At 51.3% G+C, this 21,000-nt stretch overlaps 1 protein-coding gene and 1 non-coding gene across 4 annotated transcripts in view; both read right to left on the reverse strand.

The window, feature by feature from the left end:
- Window positions 1-14,688, reverse strand: part of SLC29A3 (solute carrier family 29 member 3) — a 44,152-nt gene extending 29,464 nt beyond the window's left edge. Inside the window, exons 1-3 of one of the 3 annotated variants that reach the window (XM_063669910.1) lie at window positions 14,609-14,688; window positions 10,891-11,189; window positions 8,814-8,915 (exon numbers count right to left, since the gene is read on the reverse strand). In XM_063669910.1, coding sequence (XP_063525980.1) covers window positions 8,814-8,915; window positions 10,891-11,189; window position 14,609 — 402 coding nt within the window. In that variant the 5' untranslated portion in view covers window positions 14,610-14,688. The remainder of the gene's footprint in view (window positions 1-8,813; window positions 8,916-10,890; window positions 11,190-14,608) is intronic. The other 2 variants (XM_054436178.2, XM_054436179.2) reach the window with 2 other exon arrangements.
- On the reverse strand, window positions 8,481-8,584 carry LOC129007016 (small nucleolar RNA U13). Its single transcript, XR_008492196.1, has one exon. It is a non-coding gene; the product is annotated as a small nucleolar RNA U13 (small nucleolar RNA).
- Window positions 14,689-21,000: the final 6,312 nt, after the last annotated feature.

The raw sequence follows: 21,000 nt of genomic DNA on the forward strand, positions 1-21,000 counted from the left end.
GGAACCAGAATAGGCAGAGTAACGGCTCAGAAACCAAGGGGTCAGAGAAACAGGGAACCTCGCGGATCCATGCACGAGTGACCCCAAGCTCCCTGAGGATGAGCTGATCAGAGGCTCAGCCACTGCTGACGCTCGGGCCAGCCAGTCTTTCCTCTTCTGCAGCCTGACTTCTGCCATGTGATAGGGAAAAGAGGAAGAAGGCCTTTCAAGAAAACTCCCCACCTACCCACCTACCCACGCAGCCCTTGCCTGACCAGGGAGGCTTCTGCATCCCTCAGAGGGTGCCGTGCATCAGTGTCACAAGGCTGATGACCAGGGACAAGGGCCATGCCCTGTGGCCTGGTGGTAATGAGGAGGTGGTCTGGGGGTGCTCCAGCCTATCTCTGTAGTAGAAAACCTTAGGGACCATCAGGAACAGGGCATCCTTAGCCAACCCCTGGCAGGCACTTCCTCAACAACAGACTGCTCCCGCCTTGGGGAGGCTGTTTCTCTTTGGAGGTGCATGTGGGCCAAAACCACAGGCTGCTCTAGGCCTCAGGTGCCTGCATGCAGACAGGCACAGACATGTACAGAAACACAGGCACATAGGGAGAAACAGCAGCTGTCCTCTGCCTCCACTAGAGTACCCATTAACCCATTAAATAGGCAAAGGCTGTTCCACAGTCCTCCCAGGCAGTGAGGACCGGCAAGAGGCCAGCAAGGAGGCCCCAGGCACCCAGTGCTGCAGACCCTTCCTGGGCTGCCTGCCTGTGTCAAAAGCGCTGGGCTCCTCGGTGGAGACTCTAATTTAGGTTCCGCTCTCTGGACACTTGTGATGATCAATCATGTTAAAGAGACACTTGAGCACTTAAGGTCCGGGCCATCTTCTAATTTGTCCAGGAAATCGCCTTTGGATTTTAAGGATATATGCAGGAAGAAATAAAATCGAAGGCAGAGAGGGAGCAGTTGATAGCCTGGAGGGCAAGGGAGCACAGCGTGGGTGGGGAAAAAGGGTCGTGAGCACTTCGGGAGAAAATAAGAAGAGAACTAGAGAAGCTGAGGCCACCAAAGGCATGACTGACAGCGTTTCAAGCTAGGCTTTTTTTCCCCTCTGCAGGATGCAACAAGAGCTAAAAACATAAGAAAAAGCCATCACAGGTGTATTATTTATTGGGAATGGCACGCTGGCTGGGCCCGCAGTTAGAATCAGAGGGTGGACAAGGGGATTTTAAAAAATGACTCACTTTTGGTTCTAATTTTTAAAAATGGTTTAGAGCAGTCATCCACGCCAGCCTAAGCAACTGGCAGCCACTCACACACACCCAGTGGCAGAAAGCCTGAAGCCCATCCTGCCTGACCTCAGACTCCCCATCTCCTTTCCTAGGATGACAAAGCTCAGGCAAAATCCCACTTTAATACGCTTCTTTCTATGAGGGGAGGAGGGGTGTTGTGCCCTTCTCCACTCTTGGGAATTCTGCTCTTAAAAAGCGGATTGCTAGTAGGGTGCGGTGGTTCACGCCTGTAATCCCAGCACTTTGAGAGGCCAAGGTGGGCGGATCACTTGAGGTCAGGAGTTCAAGACCAACCTGGCCAACATGGTGAAACCCTATCTCTACTAAAAATACAAAAATTAGCCAGGTGTGGTGGCGGGCACCTGTAATCCCAGCTACTCAGGAGGCTGAGGCAGCAGAATCGCTTGAACCCGGGAGGCAGAGTGAACCCAGGAGCCAAGATCGCGCCACTGCACTCCAGCCTGGGCGATACAATGAGACTCTGTCTCAAACAAAAAAAAAAAAAAGAAAAGAAAAGAAAAAAGAAAAAAAGAATAAAAGAGGATTGCAAAGGGAGTCTAAACATTGTTTCCATTTGGAGAGAGATCTGAGTAGCACTAAAACGGTTCTGCAGGAACACCACCTGGCACAAAGGAGAGACTCCTGGATACCTGCTCCCCTGGCCAGCTGGCATCAGGACCACCTGGCAACAGTGCCCAGGCCTCACCCAGGGAGATAAAGTCATCAGGGAAGGGTCTAGGAATCCGGGTATTTGCCAAGTGTCCCAGGAAATCTGATACTGATTCAGGTACCCTGGGCTGCCGCCCCCATTCTGGTCTTATTAGCTATGTGGCATCAACGAGTTACTTACTGTTTCTACTTTCCTCCTCTGTAGAATGAGGACATGATACATCCTCATACGTGGCTACAAAGTTAGGGGGAAACAGGCAGAGCAGGGTTTTTCAAACTGCAGGTTGCACAGCTCATTAAAGAATACGAAATTCATTTGATGGGTCATGACCAGAATTTTATTTTATTCTATTTAATCCTTTGTTGCCTTCTTTCTTACTAAAGGCGAGTGAGCTGTCTGCATCTTTTTCTGGGACCCTTCTCTGTGCACCTAAGCCCTCTGGCCTGCTCATGGACCTCGCTGAGCTATGCTCCCTCTTCTTCATTACACGTTTTTCCTTCTCTGCTGGATCATTTGCTTCCACACACAAGCTGCCTGCTATGTCTCTCGTATTAAAAATAAAAGAACAGAAAATTCTCCCCCTTCTGAATCACAGTTCCCTGCAGCTTGTGCCCATTGTCCTGCTCCCATTTAAAGCAAAATTCCTTGAGTTTGCTGTCTTCTCTGTCTCTCCCCGCATCCTCCACGATGCTGCTCCCCAAGGTCACCATGAACCTGCACAAGGTCAAACTCAAGGACAAACTCTCCATCCTCATCCTGCATGGCTTACAACCAGCACTGCCACTGTTGCATCACTTGCTCCTCCTTGAAACTGCAGTCAGAGTGGAGTTTTCTTTTTTTAAGTACAGATGCAGCTTCATGAAACTGTTGTTTGCATTATAGACACAAATGTCTTGCCAGGTGAGATAGCCATCATGCTCAAAAAAAATTTGAAAACGCTGATATAAAGCACTGGGGTTAAGATCACAGATACCTGGGTTGACAGGGCCTAGGTCTGAGTCCCATTCGTCACTCACTTTGTACCTGGGAGCAAATGACTTAAACTTTTCAACCTTGGTTTCCTTTTCTGTATAATGGGTATAATAAACCTATGTCTTTGGGTTGTAACAACAACAACAACAAAAAAACAAAAGATCATGAAAAAAAAAAGCTTCTAGTATCCAGTAGATTGCTTAATAAATATTGCTGAGTTAATGAATGAATCTGTGCCCTTAGCAATGCCTGGCACATGGTAAGAGCTTAGTAAAGGCAGTGAATGTTGGGATTTAGTGAAGTCCTCATGCAGCAGCCACCACCTATAAGGCATGCCATAACTGTCAGGACTTTCCACCCTACCTGTGTCTGCAGTGTTATGTAAATGCTGCCAGGTGGGTCTGTGGGCAAAAGGCCCAAGGGCCACAGAGCCTGCCTCCAACCCACACAGTGGGTAAGGGCACTGCTAGACTAGAGTCCCTCTGTTGCCAAATCTGGGTTCCTCCCAGCTACCCTGTGGTCCTATGAGACAGGGCCAATCCACCTTTCACCCAGCTATGGAGCCTTTACCAAACAGATGTCCTGTGACTCTTAAACCTCTGGGAACAGGAAGCCTCCACTCCCTGACACAGCACAGAGAGGTTACCCAGCTGGGTCAGGGCCTCAGGACTGCCTCTCTTCTGCTTTCCCAGTTTCACTTGCTCTTGCTTTGCGCCACCCCAGGTGTAGGATGCCCATGTTGAGCCCAGTTGGCCTTATCACTCCTTTTCCAGGAGCTTGGGAAATTGGAAGGAAGAGGAGGGTGGCTGTGGAACCCCCATCTCCTAACTACATCCCTTGGCCCTCTGACCCAGCAAAGGGGAGCATTACCAAGAGAAAGGGCAAAGGCTCTTCCAGGGGCCACCACTGGCTGGCGTGGAACTGTGGGCTCACAGGTGCAGCTCAAGCCGAGCATTTCCGTTAGACAAGCATCGAACCCTCCAACCACCTACATTTGTAGGGAGTCCCATGAAGAACCCCACAGTCTGAGGTAGGCTAGACCAACTCCTTGGACTTCCTGCAGGATGTGGCCCTAATTCTCCAAGGGGAAAACTGTCCCCTTCACTGCCAGGTTTGACAACTTGACTTGCATGGCAGGAAGTTCTCCCAGAAGGCTCACCTAAGTCTCTCATGATGTAGCCTCTGCCTGTTTAATGGGTTGATGGGTACTCTAGTGGAGGCAGAGGACAGCTGCTTTTTCTCCCTATGTGGTAACATTTTACTTGAATCATAGTCCTTTTTGTTTTGAGACTGGGGTTTCACTATGTTGCCAAGTCTGGTCTTGAACTCCTGGGCTCAAGCTCACTGTTCTGTTCTCCCACCTCAGCCTCCTGAGTAGCTGGAACTACAGGCACCTGCCACCACACCTGGCCTGGATCATGGTTCTTATCTGGCTACACATTCGCCTTATCTGGAGAACTTAAAATGCTTGTGTCCAGGCCCCTCAGAATGAATTAGAATTGAGTGAGTGGAACACGTGGGATGTAGGGTATTTTCTTTTCTTTTCTTTTTTATTTGAGACAGAGTCTTGCTCTGTCGCCCAGGCTGGAGTGCAGTGCCACGATCTCGGCTCACTGCAGCCTCTGCCTCCCAGGTTCCAGCGATTCTCCTGCCTCAGCCTCCTGGGTGGCTGGGATTACAGGCACACGCAGGTGGGGTATTTTCTAAAAGCTTCCCAGGTGATCCCGATGTGCAGCCAGGGCTGAGCATGCCAAGGTAGACAGATACCTTGGAGAACACGCTGGTTATAAGCATGGGCTCTGCAGTTCTATCACTTGCTAGCAAATGACCTTGGGTCAGTGGCCTAAAATCTGTGAGCCTTGGTTTCATTTGGCAACTGGGATGGCAGTACCTAGTTCACCAGGATGTCATGTAGAAAAAGAAGATAGCAGGTCAAGCGGGAGGTGGGTACAGGCTGCATGGCAGGGACTTGGTAACCTCTGATAACCTGTCCTCCAGTTTCCTCTTCTCCACACAAGCTCATCCTGTTTCCTTTGAACACTTCCTCCTTGGATTGGGAGGTCAGCCCTTCAAGGGCAGATCCCAAGTATGCTATCTTGCTTCTTTGCAGGGCTGAGAGACTGGACCAGAACTAAGGAACTGGAAATAAGGGGAGGGGATGCCCTAGGTCCCCCACTTGCTGAACCAGGACAACCTGGCTACCTTCCCTATGGCAGGAACCCCACTTCATGTCTATGCCAACACACTGAAAGATCAAAACTCCTTTACTGGCAGCCACTGTGACCCCCAGATCTTCTTCTGCTCCCTTGCAGAGCCATGGCATCACTATCACGGATTGGGTTGTGAAGCTTTCCTTCTCAGCCTTACAATAACTAATGTGACAAATATTTATGTGCTATTATGTGTTAGGTGCCATGTCAGGTGTGCCAGGGGCACAGGATGTAGAGTAAGAGTTTTATTCACTGGCAGGGGAGGCCTCCTCATCTGTCATAGTGGATGATAACAGTTCCTGATCTACGGGTGCTGCGGGGCTGCATGAGATAATGCAGGCAAAGTGCTGAGAGCAGAGGCTCCCACCCAGCCAGCACTGGGTCTCCATGAATTGTAGGGCAGGAACGTGATGGGGAAGTATGATGCAGCTCTGAAGACCCAGACATGGAGCCCCTAACACAGAGAGGTGGCTTCAGGGGACGTGCCCAGGGATGAGCTGCTTCTGTCTCCTGCCTCACCCCTGGGACTGAGTGTTGGGGTACCTCCTGGTCAGATGGGGGGATGGACAGGGGCATCAGTAGAGTGCCTGGCCCGGGTCCCAGCCCTGCTGACACTAAGTTGGGCTGTAGGTCCCACCCATGACCTGGCCGCGTCCTGCAGTCCCTCAGAGAGGAGTCCCTGGGCAGACCGAGATACACAGGAAGGAAAGTGTGGAGAGTGGCTGTGGGGGCCTTGCAGCAAGGAATGGCCAAGAGAAGGTGCAGACGCTCTTCTCTCTGGGGTAGGAAGTGGGGCTTGTCCAGCTCACTGTTTTGTTCTTGGCCAAGGACAGCCAATACAGGCCTGCAGGGAGCCTGGGGGAGGGCGAGGAAGCCCCACAGGGCAGCGGATGGCTTACAACCCCAGAGCTGGGAAGGACCTCCAGCTAAACAGGTCAGGTAGGGAAGGGACAAGGGACGCTGGGTCCAAGACCCAGGCATAGAACACAGGCACCTGGGGTTTCAGGCTGGAAAAGGAGGCCAGACCAAGGGCAGGCTCTCCAAAGGAAGGAAGCTGGTGTTTGGTGAAGTCAAAGCGTGGGGGGTAGGGGGTAGGGAATCTCTAGGATAGTACCCTACATACCACTCTGTGAATATAAATGAGTCTGTAATCATCTGTCCACCTCAATGCCCCGTGAAATTCTCTATAGCCCTTCCTAGCTGTGTAATCTCAGGCAGGTTACCTAGCCTCTCTGAGCCTCTGGCTTTTTGTCTTAAGAAAAGGGTTACTAAGACCTGCATTGCAAGGCTAATGAGAAACAACACTTGCAATACCCCTGCCAGGATGGTGGGCCCAGAGTCGGGCTCAGGCAATGGCGACTGTTGCAGGCCCCTGTGCCATCTTCTCTTATCAATTCTTCCTCATTTATGCTCTAAATTTTTTTTCGCCCTGGGCCAATACACCTGTGGTAGATTTATTGGAGGTTCTTATTCCAGAGAATAGAGACAGGAGGGCAGAGTGAGCAGGATACTTTCTAAGCCATCCCCACATTTGTCCAGGCAGAAGGAAATGAGCCCGCTGACCTTGAAAGTGACACAATTTGGGGGAGGGGGTGTCTGGGTAAACCTTCCTCCTGGGTCAAGCTCCCCATCAAATGGCATCCATCCCCAGAAAATGTTCAAAGGAAAGTACAGGAAAGAATAAACAGCTAGACCCACAGCTAATTGAGTTGCAGGTGGTGACTAGAGACAGGCCCATTTGACTCTCCCCCTCCTTCCCCTAAAGTGGCCCTCAGGTGACAGGGCAGACGGGCAGCCTCTCACAGGGAAATCAGGAAGAGAGGAGGAAAGAGCTGGGGAGGTGGGTGGCTGGGATGAGGAATGAGGCAAAGAAAAATGGCCCGCAAAATGCAGAAACGCCCCAGCATGCTCGCTTCCCAATCCCGGCCCATGAATCGAGGGGTGACAGGTCTCTCATCTCTGATGCCAAGAGCCAGGAGCTCTGGGCAGCCGAAGGTACTACATCTGCACCTGCCAGCAGTTGGAGAGAGGCCATAAAGCATTGTGGCAGGGCTCAGAATGCCAAGTGCCTGCAGCTGGGAAGGAATTGCCTTACGGTGAAAGCAGTACACGAGGCGAGGGCTGCTCCCAGAGCCAGGCCTGGACACCCCTCCCTCCAGAGGCTGCTTGATCCCGGGGGCCTGGCGGTGTACAGAGGGGCAGGGCAGGTGCACACGCAATCTAGCTCTGTTCCGGCCGAGACAGGCAGGGACCTTCTGGAGGAAGCCCAGTAGGCCAGGTGATTTACCGGGGCTGGCAGAAAGCTGGGACATTGGAGTCACTGGTAAATAAAAGCGGATTGTAAAGCACCCAGGCTAAACCTGCGCCTGTGGAAATGCACCAGGGCTGCAGGCAGCTTAGAAGCATGGGCCCATCCCCCAAATGATCATCACAATAATAGTGTTTATAAAGCACTTCAGATAGGGGTGCCAGGCCCTATCCTAAGTGCTTTTTAACACATATTACTTAATCCTCACAACAGCCCTAAGAAGTTGGTGGTGGTATTATAATATCTTCCTTTAACATATCAGAAAGATGGCCGGGTGTGGTGGCTCATGCCTGTAACCCCAGCACTTTGGGAGGCCGAGGCGGGTGGATGTCTTGAGCTCAGGAGTTTGAGACCAGCCTGGGCAACATAGTGAGACCCTGTCTCTACCAAAAATATAAAAAAATTGGTCAGGCATGGTGGCGTGCACCTGTAGTCTCAGCTACTCAGAAGGCTGAGGCAAGAGCATCACTTGAGCCCAGGGAGGTCCAGGCTGCAGTGAGCCTTGACCGCACCACTGCACTCCAGCCTGGGTGACAGTGCAAGACCCTGTCTCAAAAAAAAAAGTACTAATATAGTCCAGAAATATGAGGCAGCACAGAGAGTTCCCACAGCCAAGCCCTGTCCAGTGCACCACAAACTCTACTGTGCCCTTCAGTCACCTGAGGGGCTTGGTAGCTCGCAGGCCCTGTCTCAATCGGCCTCGAGTGGGTGGGAGACTGCATCACTAACAAGCTCCCAGGTGAGGCCGCTGGTCCGAGGACCACACCTTGAGTGAGAGGCTGTAAACTACTCCGCTGCATTCCTGTGGCACTTCCTCAGCTGTAGAAACGGTTTATGTATCCCATTGCTCTGGCCCCAGGAGGCATCCGTGAATTCCTCAGTTATCAGAAAAGGCCCTCACAGGTGTCAGATCATGGGGGAAGTTGAGGGGTGAAGTACAGGAGTGTGGAAGTGCGAAGTTGTAAACATAGCAATGTCCACACCCCAGCTGAGTCTAATCCAATCAGAATCCCTGGGGCATGGCCCGCATTGGTATTTTTATTCCTTTTCATCGGACCGGTAATGTGCCGATGACATAACAAGGTTTGAGGGAGGCCCATCTCACACATGTGCATGGAAACCCAGTCATCACACTCATGAACTAGAAAAGGACCCTGGACTGGTATTTTTTAAGAAGCTGCCTGGGTGACCCACTGTGTAGCTGCAGTGAGTCCTTGAGATGGACAACAGTGATGCCTCCCTCGCTATGGCAGATTCATGCCTATAAAACAGAGGACAGCTCCTCAGGGCAAGGCCAAGGATTTCAAGGATTTCCTTCTGGGAAGCAGTGATGAGCCACCTCCTGGGCCACTGGAAGGTGCGGCTGGGGTCTGCTAGCATACCCGCTTCTTGTTTCTGATGCTCCCCTGAAGAAGAAGGGCACAGCTGGGCAGCTGGCAACATCTCATCTTGGCATTTGTCGGAGAAGCCTTTGCCTCCCTGCGCTGTCAAGTGAGAGCAGACACCAGCTAGGGTCAGCCATGGAAATGGAGGCTCCTGACCAAGACTCTCCTTGACCTAACTTTCGTCAGGCTCCTCCGAGCCCCATCCTCGACCTTGGCCCCACCCCCCAGTCCTGACTTCTGCCTGGCCCAACTCAGTGTTAGCCAAGAATCCTTCGAAGTCAGATTAGCCAGCATCCCCCCATCTTTGAGATCTGATCAAGTTCCTCATTCCCCACCTCTGATGTATAGCTGTCCCTCCATATACTCAGGGCATTGGTCCAGGACTCCCACCTATACCCAAATCCACACATACTCAGGTCCCCAGTCAGCCTTGTGGAACCCAGCTCTCCCTGTAATCAGGTTTTGAACTCCACTAATAGTACATTTTCCACCAGCATTTGTTTGAAAAACTTCACATATAAATGAATCCCTGCAATTCAAACCCATATTGTTTAAGAGTAGACTGTGTAAGTCCTAGGCCTGCTTTCAACAAGAATTCTGTTGGGCCAGTTGAGCCAGAATATTCCCTTACCTCACATCTGATCAAGCTCCTCACCCCACTCAGTATACTCAAGGGATTGGTTCCAGGATCCCCCTATATACCAAAACCCAAGCATACTCAGTCGGTCTTGCAGAACCAGGAATAGGAAACGTCGGCCCTTTGTATACGCAGGTTTCACAACTCAAAAATACTGTATTTTCCAAGTTTGGCTGAAACAAAAATCTGCATCTAAAGTGAACCCTTGTTGTTCAAGGGTCGACTGTGTAAGTCCTGGGCCTGCTTTCAGCAAGCAGAGGCCTCGCCTTGACATCTCCTCTTAGAAATGTGCCATCCTCCAGCCCCTCATGCTGCTCCTTGGCTATAAATCCCCATCTCCTTTTCAGAGTTGGGCTCCATTTATCTCCCCTACTACAACAGTCTTAAATAAAGCTTTCCTTACTGTTTTAACAAGTGTCAGTATAATTTTTTTCCTTAATCCTCTTCCCCTACTGCCCCCACCTCTCTGGAAAAGTCACCCAGCAAAGTGAGCAGCCCTGTCAACTAAACAAAATTGACTCCTCACCTGGGCATTCAAAGCCCCGGGCAATGATCTCAAGGCCCCGGGCAATGATCTCAAGACCTCTTGCTCTTACTTGTGCCCCAAACACAGCTTCACAGTTTGTCATACACACCTGAACTTTCCTCCCATTCTGCCGTTGCCCAGCCTTTTTCTTCTACCTGGATCATTTCCTCCCCTTTCTTGAAACCCACCAACTCCCAAGTCACAGCAATCTCTCCCGTGGTGATCAGACTAATTATCCCTTCGGATTCATTTTCCTTATCTTCCATAACAGAACCTCCCATTTTAGCAGGCACATGGTTCTGAGATAAAGCTATGTTGAAAGACTACATTTCCCAGCCTGCTCTGCAAGCTGATGTGGTCACATGCCTAAGTTTTGACCAATGCAATGTAAGAAGAGCAATGTGTGTTACTTCCAGGAAGTGTTCTTACAGGCAACAGGCATTTCCTCCTTCTCCTCTTGCTTCTTCCTACTGATGTAATGGCTGGACCTACAAGAGCCGTCTTGCACTATGAGGTGGCCTTGGCCATGAAAGCTGCGCAGAGGTGAAGCAACTGGATTCCTAACGCCATAGAACATCATACCAGCCTTGGGCTGTCCCCACCAGAATTGAACGTGGGAGAAAAATGACCTTCCATCTCATTTTAGTTACTAGTCTTCTGGAATTTTCTGTAACTCACAGCTGAACATAACGCTATTCAGTCCACACCTTCACACCCCTGGAGGCATGGACTCTGGATTTATGGGTTTACCATACATACCACATGGAACCATAATTTGCATCTTCTTCCCAAGCTAAACAGTAAGTGATCTAAAGGCTGGAAATGTGTCTGAAATCTCCATCTTCCCCTGCATGTGAGGCATGAGGCCTCTGTATGTTCCCACCAGCCTTGCAGGAGAAACATGCCCTTACCAGGATGTCTGAGCCCTCAGGGTCCTCCCCCGTGGCTGGGCTGGAGGAGTTGCCGAGTTTGAACATCCAGTACTCCTTGGCAGTGACAAAGAAGTTCCACGGCAGTAGACTGCCAATGCCCAGGCTGAAGAAGATGATGTATGTGCCATAGAAGCGGTCCTCAGGCCTCTGCAGGCCAGGGGGCGGGCGGTCCAGCAGCTTCTCAAGCAGTGCCTCCTGGTCAGCTCGGAGACTGCTGCTTGTGGTTCTGTAGGTGGAGTTTGAACTGTGCTGAAAGTCGGCCTCTGAGACAACGGCCACTATTGGAGCAAGGAGGGCAACAGAGACAGGGTAAGTGAGTAGAAACTGAGGCTGGGGGACAGCTGGGGACCCACCCAGCCTACAAAATGACCATGCCCCCTCACCCTGGGCTCTGTAAAGTCACCAAAGCCTGGTTGGAGAGCTTCATTTTAAGGATCAGGGAGAAAGACAAAAATCAGACCTGGAGAAGGGCAGGATGTCAGAACTAAGTGTCCTCAGAGGTCACCCCAACCATGCAAGGGCAACAGAGGTAGCAGTAGCACATAACTGTGGAACAGGCTGGGTTTTGTAAAACACTGCATGACAGTGGGGACTGTGGCAATGTACCCAGAAAGGCAAACCTGGTCTAAGGGCATTCACAGTTCTGTGCAGCCATAAACAAGAATTAGGATCCTTAATGGGCAAAGAATGATCTCTAAACCCTTTTCGATTTCATGTGAAAGAAATAAGGAGCAGGATAGTGTGTAGAATATGCTACTATGTGTGTAAAAAAAGTGGGGAGAGAAAATATACATACACAGGTGTATTTGTATATGCACAGAATATCTCTGGAAGGCTACATAAGAAGTTTCTAACAGTGGCTATCTCTAAGGAGGGAGACTGGGATGGTGGGGGGTGGGGAGGGGGACTTCCTGCATTCTTATTTGTGTCTCTTGAATTTTGAACTATGTGACTACTTTATTACCAGTTCAAAAACAAAATTAAAAGTGTAAATAAAAATAAAAACATTCAAATTAAGTAATAATTGTTTAAAAACTGGTAGTGTCCAGGGCTGCCTCCCGAAGCTGGTATGTAGCCTCTGATAGTCCATTCCCATTTCATTTGTGAGGAAAGAGAGGTCCAAAGAACTGAAGGCCATAGGCTATGTAAATGGCCAAGCCTGGGTTTGCAGCTCCTGCCTGGGTCCCACCTCTGCTCATCACACCCTACAAGGAGCCAGCCACTTTCAATCTATGGTAGCGCCTAAGATAAATGGAAGAGCCTAGGCTGCCAGCAACTATTGCCTACATGGCCTTGGGCAAGTTACCACATTTCTGTGCCTCAATTTCCCCAAATGTAAACCCAGGGAAGCCGTTTTTATGATAGTTATGCAACTGCAACTGGCTGGCAATGCCTGGCCTGTAAGCAGCTGTTGAACAAACGTCAGCATCTCCCTGGCATCCTGGGCCTGTCACATGGCTGGCTGGCTGCTGAATTTGGCTGTAAGGTCGCATGCCTGCTTCTTTGCTCTACATAGCACCTAGGATGTGGCAGCAGCTTGATAAATGAGAAATGTCTCCAAAATGCTGAGGATGGGACACTTCAGAGTCCCTTCTGCAGTAGCCTCTTCCCTACCCAATAAACTAATAAATGCATCTTGGTTTCTATAGGAGGCTAAGCCTAACTCAAAGCATCGTACCAAGAAGACTGGGGCCTTTATTCCCTGGTGGGATGGGAACACCTCCTCACATGGGTGCAGAACCTTATCCACTATTTCAGGAGAACCTCAGAGCATCCCTTGAAATTAGGCAGGGCAGAAAACATTGCCCTCTTTTTTCAGATGGAAAAACTGAGGTCTGGAAGGCACTTGCTATGTCCCACAAATAGAAAGAACTCCCAATAGCTAAACTTAAGTCCAGTAATCACAAATGCCAAGGTCTGTGCCTAACAGAGGTCACACTTGAGGCTGACAACAGCCTAATATATTAGGTACTACTCTAAGACCCATTTCATAGATGAGGGGTCTGAGGCTCAGAAAGGTTGAGTAACTTGCCCAGGGTCACATAACTAGCAGATGACAAGAGTGAAGTTACACAGCCAAGCAGACTGGGGCCCATGCTGGACTCCTCAGCACACTGGGGAGGACTGGCTAGGAATGGGAATCTGTGTCTCCTGGTTCCAAGTACAGGCATTCTTCCTGCAAGCCTTGAAGCCAGTGAGTCGGGAGGGGCCCAGGCACACTGCAGGCACCCTTGTCAATGTTTGCTGAATGAATGGACTCTGCATGACCAGGACATTCTCCCCTGCTGGGGTAGCATGTACCCTGGAGCCAGCAGGTGGGAGGCCACTGGATGCCCAAGTGCAATGCATCCAGCCAGCAAGTCTATTTTAAACTCCCCTGGTTAGCAGAGCCCCTCCCAGCCTGGATTCGCATGGAGGCCAGCATTAACAAGCTCACTGTCTGGAAGCTCACTGTGTGGAAAATCTCTTTTTCCACATGCACCCACTCATAGAGGAAAAGCCATGTGAAGGCACAGCAAGAAGGAGGCTGTCTGCAAGCCAGGAAGAGAGCCCTCATCAGAAACCACATCAACCAGCACCTTGATCTTGCCCTTCCCAGCCTCCAGATCCATGACAAATTTTGTTTAAGCCACCCAGTCTATGGTATTTTGTCTGGCACAAAATGGTACAAATGTAACAAGCTCACTTGTTACATTTAAAAAATTAGTGTTTAAAATGTAAAAAATAATCATGACCCACCTACATAGAACAAGAGAGAACCGGCAAGTGGTTCTTTCCAGAGGCTCCAGCTACCTGTGGGGGTGGCTAGAAGGACCACCAGCCCTGTCACTCAGGACCACACCTGGCTAGGGCCCCCTTCTCAGTTCCTGGTGTCTATTTGTCAAGGACCATTCAGCCTTGACTGAACTTCTGAAGAAGGAGCCACGAATTTTCTCTAACCAGGGTCACAGGCCAGGGCACTGGAGTGAGCAAAGCCTTATTAGTCTTTATAAAAGCTAGCTGCTGGCTTCTGGATTAAAAAATAAAGAGAAAGGCAGGCAAGGAAGTGCCCAACCTTCCCCAAAACAGGCTGGCCGTGGCCACCTGCAGGAGCCCGGCCATGCACAGAGAGGCAGCCCCGCAAATGGAGGCAGGCACTGTTGGGGCCGCGGCAAAACCTGGGTCGGGAAGCCTGGGTGCTGGTTCCAAGGAGGTTCCTGACTCTGCTAGGTGGCTCGCCCCTCTGTGCCTCGATTTCCTGGGCTGTGAACCGGGGTGGGGAGCTGTAGGGCTAACCTGTGGGAGGGCACTGGGAAGCGCAGGGCACCGCCCACTGGCCGCGGCAGAACCGGCTTTGCGGTGTAAACAGCCCCAGCCTCAGGCCCCACAGCTGAGACCAAAAGTATCAGCCACCTTCTGGATACTTCGGGCCGACGGGTCCATACCAGGCCCCCACCATACAGGCGGTGAGGTCCAGTCTCAGGGAGGAGGAGGGGAGAGGATTTGGGGAAGAGAAGATAGAGACCCAGAAACAGGGGAGGCAGAGAGCAAGGAGGGAGAGGAGGGACGGTGGGGAAGGGACCACGGATGGGGTAGGGTCCTGCGACTCCCCTGGCAGCCCGCAGCCGCCCCCAGGGCCCGGGAGGGAGGTCGCTGAGCGCGAGTCTGGGGGCGGCCGAGACCGGAGCCGGAAGAGCCCGAGCCGGCCCGCACTTACTGTCGCCGCTGCGCCACGCCGCCGCTGCCTCCGGCGCACGGCCAGGACCACTGGGCTTGGCAGGCGGCAGGCGGGCTCCTCCCCCGGCCCCGCCCCGCCCCTCGAGGCAGCAGGCTGCCGCTTCCCGGTTTGCAAACACGCCTTTTTCCTTTGTCTTCTCCCGGCTCGCCGGGGCTCCCCCTCCTGGCGCTGAGCTGGGGCCAGCCTGCGCCCATTTTACAGGAGAAAAAGTAAGTCGCCCAGTCTTAAACGCACTGCCCAAGCTTGCGGTGGGTGCGCGGCGCATCAGGCCTCTTGGTTGCTGCTCCTTCTTTACCTTGGAGCCAGAGCCCACTGTCTCAGACCTCCCCTTTAGCTACTATAACCTGCACCCCAGGACTCAAAGGAGCCCTCATCTTGCCCCCAGGCCGCTGCAGAGTCCCCTCTCCAAAGACCGCTTCTACCCTTACCGGCTGCCGCTGCTCTGGAGGTGAAGCGGGACCCACACCCGGACTGAACTGGGCCTCCCAGGCCAGGCAGCTATTTTCAGTAGACCCAGAACTTGGCAGTCAGCAATTCCAGCCCTCACACTTGACCTCAGCCACAGCGTGTAACACACAGCTGCTGCGTGTTCTTTAAGAAAGCAGGGGCCGGGCGCGGTGGTTCACGCCTGTAATCCCAGCACTTTGGGAGGCCGAAGCAGGCGGATCACCTGAGGTTGGAAGTTTGAGACCAGCCTGGCCAACATGGCGAAACCCCGTCTCTACTAAAAATACAAAATTAGCCGGGCACGGTGGTGCGTGCCAGTGATCCCAGCTATGTGGGAGGCTGAGGCAGGAGAATCGCTTGAACCCGGGAGGCGGAGATTTCAGTGAACCGAGATGGTGCCACTGCACTCCAGCCTGGAGCCTGGGTGACAGAGCAAGACTCCATCTCAAAAAAAAAAAAAAAAAAAAAAAAAAGGCGGAAACCTTCCTGACTCCCGGTCCTGGGCCCGTTGGCCAATTCAGAGCAGGGATCTGGATGCTTCACAGGGCCTGAAGATCTGTGACCATGGAGAGTAAATTCTTGCAGCTGCCACCCCAGGGCTCAGGGGTGCCACACAGCCCTGTCAGTGTGTGGACAGGTTCTCAGAGCACCCCCACTCCCTGCCCCAGCCTCTCATTTTATAACCACCATTCCCCAAACACTGGCCTGATCATAAAAGTCTCTGAGTACACATCCAGATTCTGGGGACCTCTCCCCAGGAGGGTTGCTGCCACTCCCCACTCCCTGAGGGTGGTGCTGTATCTGCTTTGTTTGCTCTTCCCTCATAGTGGGCACATAATTTGTGTTCAGTAAATACCTGGATTAATACAACCCATCACTCAGGGGGTGCAGAATGGGGATCCAGAATGGATTTATTCAACAAGCTCCACCAGCAGGCGAGTTTGGAGACTAGCACCCTAAATTGTCAGAAAGCCCCCCAGCCCAGGAGAGGAAGGGGCTTAGCTCCAGGCTTACAAGCTGAGAGATAATGGTAAAATTACTAAACCTCTCTGAAACCCAGGGTCGGCTTAGGACTATCGGGAGAATTAAGTCAGGTGATCCATGCCAGGCACTCAATGCAAATTTCCATCACTTCCAAGGAAGACACTCCCCACCCCCAAAATGTGATAGTTTACATGTTAGTTTAGTCATCAGGCCTTATTTTTAGCCTTCTTTACATTGGAAAAAAATCCTCTAATATGCAGAGCATTTTCATGAACAGTCTCTCATTTGATCCCCCCCTCCACCCCAGTACCCAGTGAAATGGGACGGTTGTCCCCATTTTACAGATGAAGAAAGCCAGGCTCAAAGAGGTAAAGTGGCTTCTCAGGGCACACAGCTAGCAGTGATGGAGTGGCAGAACCCAGAGCCAAGGCTGTTTTTGTCATGCCCGGTTACAAGCAGGCAGGTGAGGCTGAGGGGAGCTGGGACAGCACGAGGGACAAAGCCCTAGGATCCAGTGAGGGCAATAGATCAGGGCTATTTCTGGTCCAGCCCTGGGACCATGCCCCATCTCTGTGAAGCTCCGGTGCTTTGTCACTTGATTGCTTTTACTTCATGCAGAGTCCTGAGTTGTTTGTAGTCATTGTTATCTCTTTGGAGAATGTGCATGTATGTGAGTGAGTGAGACAGTTTCAGGACAGCTGCTTAGAGAATCAGAGGTGCCAGGAGCCCTCTTCCAGAGCTCTGAGGCTGGGGTCTTTCTCCAAATGGAGGAGTCACCAGCCACTTGGGGATTTGCTGGTTGCTACAGCTGAGTTCAGGAAGGGGCTCTGGGGATGGCCTCCATCATGAAAGCAGAAAGCCGTGGGAGGAAATAGGTTGCTAATGCATCCGTGGGGCTGCTTCCCGGCCAATGTGGGCTTGTCTTCTCCTCCAGGATCTAGGTGGATGGCGGTGGTAATGTCTAGCTTGGGGACAAGATGAGTCAGGTACTGCTGGGCACACAGCTTCTCAGGGAATGTTTGAGGCTGTGAGGGATCAGGGAAGGAACAGGAGAATGGGGGTCCAGAGCCCTGAGCTCTGAGTCTGCCCTGGCCCCTGGCCAGCAGGCACTTCAGTGACCAGTAATAAAAACATTTACCCTGACAGATTATCAGAAAAGAGGGAGATTGGGTCAAGAAAGAGAAGTAGAGAGGAAACAGAATAAAAGTGTTTTCACAACGCCCACTTGACAGCAGCAGACTCCAGGGAGGGGAGGGATGGGGAGGCTGGGGAGGGATGGGGAGGCTGGGGTGGGCAGGCCTCAGAAATTGGCTGGGTTCCTGTCCCTTGCCTGAAGTCATCCTGAACATTGCTTTTGATAAGTGCTATAGGAGCGGAAAGGTAATTTTTTCTAGCCAGAATGAGGTAGGGAAGACACCTGAAACAATCTCGAGATTGAGAAGAGAAAAACAAACAGAAGTTTAGTAATGTGTATACGTCATGTGCACTTGGGAAATACTCAGAGAAATAAGTAAATCTCCAAAAACCATGGCTTCGAGTTCAGGCTTAAATGCCATCTTCAACTGAAACAAAGAAAGAAGGCCCAGCTGTGGGGATGTGGGCAGGAAAAGCTTAGTCAACAAGGGGAAGGTCTTGCAGACTGAAGTCCGTGCCTTCTCCATTGGTAAGTGTTTCTAGTGATTAGAGACATCATTCTCTTCCTGGTGCAGACAGGGAGACACCCTGACGTATGATTTCTTTAAAGATGTAAGTTTCTCTTTCCAAAGGGTAAGTTTTCCTTTTGTTCTTAGAGCTTCTCCTGTGTCTGCAGTTTCTCAAAATAACCAGCTCAAAATTATTCTTATGCCAAGGAGGCATATTTTGGGTGGCCTGTTCTGGTCTCCTGTAGTCATAAGTTTGGGGTAGTGTATCCTGAACCCCATCTGTGTCTAGGAATGCAGTGGCCATGCTTTTCTGCCTTGAGAGCTCCCAACTCTGTATCTGGCTGGGGCATATGAGGCATTGCAACCGAGCAGATTCAATGACAACAACCATCTCTGCTCAAGTATTGTTGGAGAAGGTCAGGGAAAATATTTGTAAATGGTAAAGTACTACACCCATTAGGCATCTTTATTCTTATACATGAGGAGAAAAAGAGGAGGAGGATAAGAAGGAGAAGAGAAGGAAGGAAAACTCCAAATGGCCAAAGCACTTTCCACTGGATTGACGTTTTACAATCCTTAATCCTTTGAAAAAGCACCCTGGCTGGGCACAGTGGCTCGTGCCTGTAATCCCAAGCGTGATTACTTTGGGAGGCCAAAGCGGGCAGATCACGAGGTCAGGAGTTTGAGATCAGCATGGCCAATATGGTGAAACCCTGTCTGTACTAAAAATACAAAAAAAAAAAAAAAAAACCAAAAAAAAAAAAACACATAGCTGCGCATGATGGTAGGTGCCTGTAATCCCAGCTACTCGGGATGCTGAGGCAGGAGAATTGCTTGAACCCAGGAAGGCGGAGGTTGCAGTGAGCCGAGATTGCACCACTGCACTCCAGCCTGGGCGACAAGAGCGAGACTCCGTCTCAAAAAAAAAAAAAAAAAGAAAAAGAAAGAAAAAGCACCCTGTTTCTCCTTGGTTTGGAAATGCCCTGAAAGGTTCTGAGTGCTGGCAGAAGCCATCCCACTATCACAAGAGGACCAGCTCCAGGCCCAGGGAACCGGAGGATGAGATGCCAAGGCTGGCCGGGGCTGCCGATAGGGAGGCCCCTTGGCTTGGTGGTCAGAACTGGGCCCTGGAGCCAGACAGACCTGGGCTAGGATGCTTTTTATGTGGCCCTAGGAAGTCAAGCCTCAGTTTTCTCATCTGTAAAGGGGGTGAGAATAACAACCTAACAGCCTTCTAGGAGGCACAAAGTAGGTGTATGGATTGCTGTTAAAGACGGTGAGCCAGAGGACGGAGCTCCCGCTCTGGCTCCAACCCCCGCCACGGGCGCCCCCCCATCCCGTAGAATCCACCACACACCGTGAGGTCGGTGCAATTGTCAGCCCCGTTTAGCTTATGCGGAAACTGGGGCACAGAGAGGTTAGTACCTCATTCAGAGTCACACAGCTAGTCAGTGGCAGAGCCAAAATTCACATGGATGCCTTTCTGCCTCCAGAACCCACCCAGGAGACTCCATGAAAAGTGGTTGGGAGTGGGGGTCACACAAGCCCTCATCTTCTAAGACTGGAGCCCTACAAGCTCTCCTCTTCTTCTCTTCCCCAGAGTCTGTTGACCTGCAGGCGATATAACAATCAGGAAGAGTCAGAATATTTTTCACAGTCTCCTTTTGCGGGAGGGTGCGGGGCGTTCAGGGCGCGGGGTGGGGCGGCGGGGGGCGCGGAGAGCTCCAGGCATAAGGCTCATGGGCCGATGCTGCCATCTCGTGGAACTTCTCTATCACTGCAATGCTCACAGATTGGGGTCACTCACTCACTCACTACGGTGTTTCTTTCCAGGGTTACTGGATACCCATGCGAGGCACAAGGATTCTGAGAGGTAGGGTTAGTAGTTATGGTGATAAAGCCATAACTATGGACTCATAACTTCTCTGCTTCCACATCACTAATTTATTTTTTAAGAGACAGGGTATTTCTCTGTCACCCAGGCTGGAGTGCAGTGGCATGATCATAGCTCACAGCAGCCTCCAGCTCCTGGGCTCAAGCAATCCTCCCATCTCAGCCTCCCTGAGTAGCTGGAACTACAGGTGCAGGCCACCACTCCCGGCTAGTTAAAAAAAATTTTTTTTAGAAATGGGGGTCTCACTATGTTGCGCAGGCTGGTCTCAAACTCTTGGCTTCAAGTGATCCTCCCACCTCAGCCCCCCACGATGCTGGGATTACAGGCATGAGCCACCACGGATGGCCCACATCACTGATTCAAATTCCAGTCCCCATTCTGACTCTAGCCACCTCTCCTTGCTATGTGCTGGTCAGTGGCTCCCTCCAGGAACGTTCTGGACTTCCGGGAGATGCCAGTACTGACTCCTCTGTCTCCCCTTCATCCATCAAGCATGTCCTTCCTTCTATCCTCAGGCAGCTTAGATCCCAAGGTCCACCATGTCAGTAACATCTTCGCAGTACCCTAAACTCCCATGTCCCTCATCTCCCTGTGGCAGTGTGGGCCCACCCTGGGGGAGCCCAGCTACAGCTGACAAATGATCCTCACTGGAGAGTCCCCAGCAGACCAGTGAGTCCGCTTGGAACTCACAGTTATCAACACCAGATGGGCCTGAGGATTCCCTGCAGTCCTACCACGTGTCTTGGCTCCTGCTTGCTGTAAGAACTGTTGCCATCTTCCTCCTCCACTTGGCCCAGGGCCCTGAACACATCCCTCCTGGAGATGGTCTTTACGGAGAAAACAGAGGCCACCAGTTAGGGATGTTCTCATTTCTCAGCGCCAATCTATCTCTTGCTCCACAGTTACAACAGGGAAATTGCTCCGCGTCCCCTTCCCCTTTTTCTTTGGTATCCTTGTTTGAGTTCTGTTTATGGAAGTACCTACATAGAGACTAGTGTGCAGATCCTAAGTGTAGAGTTCATGAATGATCACAGAATGGTGACATCTGTTCCACCAGCACCAGGAACAAGAAAGTGAACACTCTTAAAGCCCCAGAAGCTGCTCTCCTCTGGTTACTATGTGTACAAAACAAATGACCTCCAGATGTAGTGGTGCCAAAAAAATTTGTTATGGGACAGATTCTGTGGGTTGGGAAATGGACAGGGCAGGATGAGCACGCCTTGTCTCTGCGCTGCACCCCCACTTGCCCCCCATGGCTGTGACCTCGGCTGGAAGACCCAAAGGTTGGGAGTTGGAGTCATCTGAAAGTGTCCTCCCTCTCTTGTGTCTGGCAGTTGATGCTGGTTGTTGGCTGGGCTTCCACTGGGATTACTGTCCACAACTCCTTCAAGTGGCCTCTTTCT

This window comes from Pongo pygmaeus, chromosome 8 (assembly GCF_028885625.2).
Source record: "Pongo pygmaeus isolate AG05252 chromosome 8, NHGRI_mPonPyg2-v2.0_pri, whole genome shotgun sequence".
In the NCBI taxonomy this organism is placed as follows: Eukaryota; Metazoa; Chordata; class Mammalia; order Primates; family Hominidae; genus Pongo; species Pongo pygmaeus.